Here is a 4,448-nt window from a genome sequence, read left to right as displayed (position 1 = left end):
ACCTACTTTTTCTACAATTCTCATTCAAGCACAAAATCTTCGTTTGGACATATATTTCCATTCTAATACTGTAATGAACGCCAAACTTCTAAACTTTTGGTAGGCCACCAATAGACTTTATAAAGCAAATATAAAAAGGCAAACAGCAATGTATGACAATGAGAGCTCAACTCTCAGCGTCGGACAAACATATTTGGGGGGCAAGTTTATCTGTTTCCTCATGACCCTTTACTATTCTTTCTTTCTTCAAGTCTTCCTTCTTAATCTCCTTAATATACAAAATTTATTTTATTACATATTAGTATCTCCTCACTATTTCTAACTACTCTTCATTCATTGAGCTTAAACAACCAGACATGGCTACCTTCTCTTTCTTTTCTTCACTTTTGATCTCAACATTTTTGGTGCATTTATGTTTGTACCATTATAAGGTTGAAGCCTTGGAGATAATCATAGGTGGAGGAGGAGGTGAGGCCAGCCCTCCTGCTCCCTCCCCCGAATACGAAGATTGTCCTCCCCCTCCTCCCCCTCCATGCCCGCCTCCACCATCACTGCCACCACCTCCTCCTCCATCACTGCCATTGCCTCCACCTCCAAAACTACAGTCTCCACCACCGCCACTGCCACCAAAATTACCGCCACCACCTTCCTCCGGCCCCTTTGAAAGCGAGCGACTTGAAGTTGCCTTCAATGTGGTTAAAAGGTTCGTAGCAAAAATCAAGTCCGACCCAAAGGGCTTCGCAAAGACATGGAAAGGTCCAAATGTTTGCAGATACAAGGGCTTTGTCTGCGCCGTTCATCCTGTCTACAAGCAGAAAACAGTGTCTGGTATAGACATCAACGGGGCTATGTTGGGTGGTGACAACAATAAACTTCCACTCGATGGCTTCCTTGACAAGTTAGAAGACTTGGTGTTCTTCCATGCAAACTCCAACAACTTCACAGGCTCAGTCCCGATTGGCACTGCCATGCTTCGATACTTCTACGAGCTCGATCTCAGCAACAACAAGCTATCCGGAGGGTTTCCGTACGAGGTTTTAACAGCAACAAATTTGACATTTTTGGACCTCCGGTTCAACTTCTTTGCCGGTCCAGTCCCAGCCCGAGTCATCAAACTAGACGTTGATGTGCTATTCCTCAACAACAACTGTTTCACTCAGCAGATCCCTGACGATCTTGGCTCCTCACCTGCCCATTACTTCACTTTTGCCAACAACAATTTCACCGGTCCGATCCCAAGAAGCATTGGTCAAGCATCCAGAACCCTTTATGAGGTTCTCTTCCTTGGGAACAAACTTTCAGGTATGGTCCAAAATTTCGATAATATTCAAAAAACAAAATTCGCTGTCTTTTTTAGTTTTTTTATTTTGTAAAAGACCAAGTGGGAAGAAATTAAATTCGGATGAATTAGCTCTTAGTTTAGTGATAATTTTTTAAACCTGACAATTTCTTGCACGAGTTATTAACTCGACTCGCAATGACATGAAATAACGGATTTCGAGTCAACGCGTTAATTAATTGGACACACATTCTTAATAGGTTTATCCGTGTGTAATCCGTTTCAACCTAATAAGAAAAAATTTAGTTTGATATTTTGAAACTACTAAAAAGCCTTACTACGATGTATAGCCATAGTATAAGTGAGATTAAAAAATTTCAAAGCACATAAAAAATACCAAAGCACATTGAAAAATTCATAATAATTAATTTTGAAGTGCGAAAAATATGAAAAAAAAAATGCAAACGCTCGTGATTGCATTCTTTACGCTTCGTCGATGAGTACATCATCATTTGAATTTTCAAAACCCTACAAACCCGATGTTTTAGGGGGAAGTTCAAAATAAATAAAATACATAATAATTAATGTAAAAGTGAGAAAAATGTGAAAAAAAAATATACAAACGCACAAATATACAAACGCTTGTAATTGTATCATCTATGCTTAAACGTTGGTGACATCTTCGGTTAGATTTTTAAAACCCTCAAAATCCTCATGAATAATGTTTATTGTTTGAGTTCAAAATTAATAATAATTAATGTGGAAGTATGAAGGTGTAAAGAAAATATACAATCATTCGTTGACAAGTTTTACAATTTTCATGAAGGGGTCAACTCCAAAATTCAACACCATACTCCACAAACCATAATTTATATTTAACCGTCGATTGTCGTTTGCCCTCTATTCTTCACACTGGATTTCATTTTTCAAATTTTCTTTTTGAAAACATGATCTTTCAGCGGATACAGAAAAATGAGCGTTTCAAATTGTTGATATCACATTCTGTGTTTACGGTTAACTGAAACATAAGTCGATATTATATAGTTGATAAAGACTTTATAAACTTCGAGCAATATTTTCATTAACCGTAAAAATCTGAACATGATATCAATGATCCAAACAGTTGATCTTTTTGCATCCGCTAAAGATTATGTTTTAAAAAAAAATGAAAAAACAAAATTCAGTGAGAAGAATGAAATGTAAATGTAAACGACAATCAATGGTTAAAATTAAATATATGGTTTATGGGATTATGGTGGCAAGTGTCAAAGTTGACCTCTTCACAAAAGTTGTAGAGATTTTCATTACAAGCGTTTGTGTTTATATATGGCTAAATAGCCAAAATGATCCCTAAAATTTGCATAACTCATAATTTTGGTCCCTAACATTTCAAATCAATAAAAGTGGTGCTTGAGATTGTCTACCATCCATCATTTTGGTCATTCCGTTAAAAAATCCGTTAAGTGTCCAGGAGCTCTTGGCAGGAAGTTTGGGCAATATTTAAAGCTTCATAACTCAATCGTTTCTTAACCAAATTCGACCCATAATATATCAAAATGAAGATAGGAAAGTGCAAAATAAGATTATACCTATTTGGAAAGCCCAATTGTTGCCGGAGATGGCCTGAAAATAGCCTCAAAATTGTCTTGTCCGAGGGAAAATTAGAAAACTCGCCGGAAACTGGGTAAACTTTAAAAGTTCATAACTTCTTCAATACTCAACGAAATCAAGTGATTCAAAACGAAAATCATACTTCTCGACGATATGAAGAGAATGGTACCTTTTTCGATGGCTAACTCGGTGTGGTTTGGCTGAAAAACCGCTCAAAAGTGGCTGTCTTCGAGATTAAGACAGCCACTTTTGAGCTGTTTTCTGGCCAAAAAACAGATGGTTAACATGTACTCTATGTACTCCGTTGATATCTATTATTAATATCGACAAAATATCAAGGATACGTAACTATAGTCATATGTTGATTGGTACTCTGCATCGGCCAACAACATTTAATTTCATGTTAACGCTTGCGGATTGTATCTTATATGATATTTAAGATTCTGCTTTACAGGGTGTCTGCCTTATGAAATTGGGTACCTAAATCAGGCCACCGTATTCGACGCGAGTTCCAACTGCTTAACAGGCCCAATCCCAGCGTCATTTGCTTGCTTGGCCAAGATTGAGTTTCTAAATTTGGCCAAGAACCAGCTCTACGGACCAGTGCCTGAGATGGTGTGCATGTTGTCTAACCTGGAGAACTTGTCTTTGGCAGACAACTATTTCACAGAGGTCGGTCCAGAGTGCCAGAAATTGATTGACAGAAAGAAACTTGATGTTAGTAGGAACTGCATTTTGGACCAACCAAATCAGAGAATAAACGAGGAATGTGCTACTTTCTTCTCCATGCCTATAAAGTGTCCCAACGAGAAGGAAATGATTAACATTCCTTGTAAAAGACCGTATTCCGGATCAAACGAGAAGAAGTCCGATCATCTGCCACGAGCTCCACTGTCTTACGGTACTCTTGTACCACATAGGCTTTGATTAATTTCATGCCCGAAATGGACTCATCGGAGATGAGTCATGATGGTTTCTTGCATTTATGCATATATAGTTTATTTCTTAATGTTTGTAGCTACTTCATAATTTTATGGAGAGATGTAGTAAACTATATAGTCCTAAACTAATAAAGCGGAAGCCATCCATAGAATAATGAGCTTTTTATTTGTCTTAAATGTGATGAACAAATTCCAATTCTTTTTATTTTTTATTTTTTATTTTTTTACAAGAAACGATAGTGACTTTATCACTTAAGAAGAACTACAATCAAATAGAAAGACATCGTAAATTAAATTTGGTGATTCCTCGAACTAACAAGAATCCAAATAAAAAAGGGAAAAACTTGATATAAGTCCAATTTTTTTATCCAATATTAGAAAGAAATGTTATTGGCACTTTAAAATTCTCATTTTGCACTCTAAACTTTCTAGATTTAGGAAAAACAATACACTTCTGAGAAGTGAAAAATGAGATTTTTGAAGTGCCAATTGTGACGACCCGTCCCTAATTCTATGTTTTTACAAATTTTAAAAGTGTGATTTTACGAAAATGGCCTTAGAGGCGAGGGTATTGATTTTCGTGGACCAACGTTTAGTGAGACATACGAAATATTTCT

At 36.6% G+C, this 4,448-nt stretch overlaps 1 protein-coding gene across 1 annotated transcript; it reads left to right on the top strand.

Moving 5' to 3' along the window:
- Positions 1–207: 207 nt before the first annotated feature.
- Positions 208–4,008, top strand: LOC126620635 (uncharacterized protein At4g06744-like). The gene is made up of 2 exons (XM_050288850.1): positions 208–1,302; positions 3,345–4,008. The coding sequence occupies exons 1-2, from the start codon at positions 357–359 to the stop codon at positions 3,815–3,817; spliced, it is 1,419 nt and encodes a 472-aa protein (XP_050144807.1). The 5' UTR covers positions 208–356; the 3' UTR covers positions 3,818–4,008.
- The last annotated feature ends 440 nt before the right edge of the window (positions 4,009–4,448 follow it).

This window comes from Malus sylvestris, chromosome 5 (assembly GCF_916048215.2).
Source record: "Malus sylvestris chromosome 5, drMalSylv7.2, whole genome shotgun sequence".
Classification (NCBI taxonomy): domain Eukaryota; kingdom Viridiplantae; phylum Streptophyta; class Magnoliopsida; order Rosales; family Rosaceae; genus Malus; species Malus sylvestris.
The sequence above is the reverse complement of the archived record's forward strand: the minus strand, read 5'-3'. Positions and strand labels throughout refer to the sequence as shown.

Coding starts and splice junctions, on each gene's coding strand:
- LOC126620635 (XM_050288850.1), top strand. CDS start 357: ATGGCTACCTTCTCTTTCTTTTCTTCACTTTTGATCTCAACATTTTTG. Junction 1,303..3,344: donor CCTTGGGAACAAACTTTCAG/GTATGGTCCAAA, acceptor TCTGCTTTACAG/GGTGTCTGCCTTATGAAATT.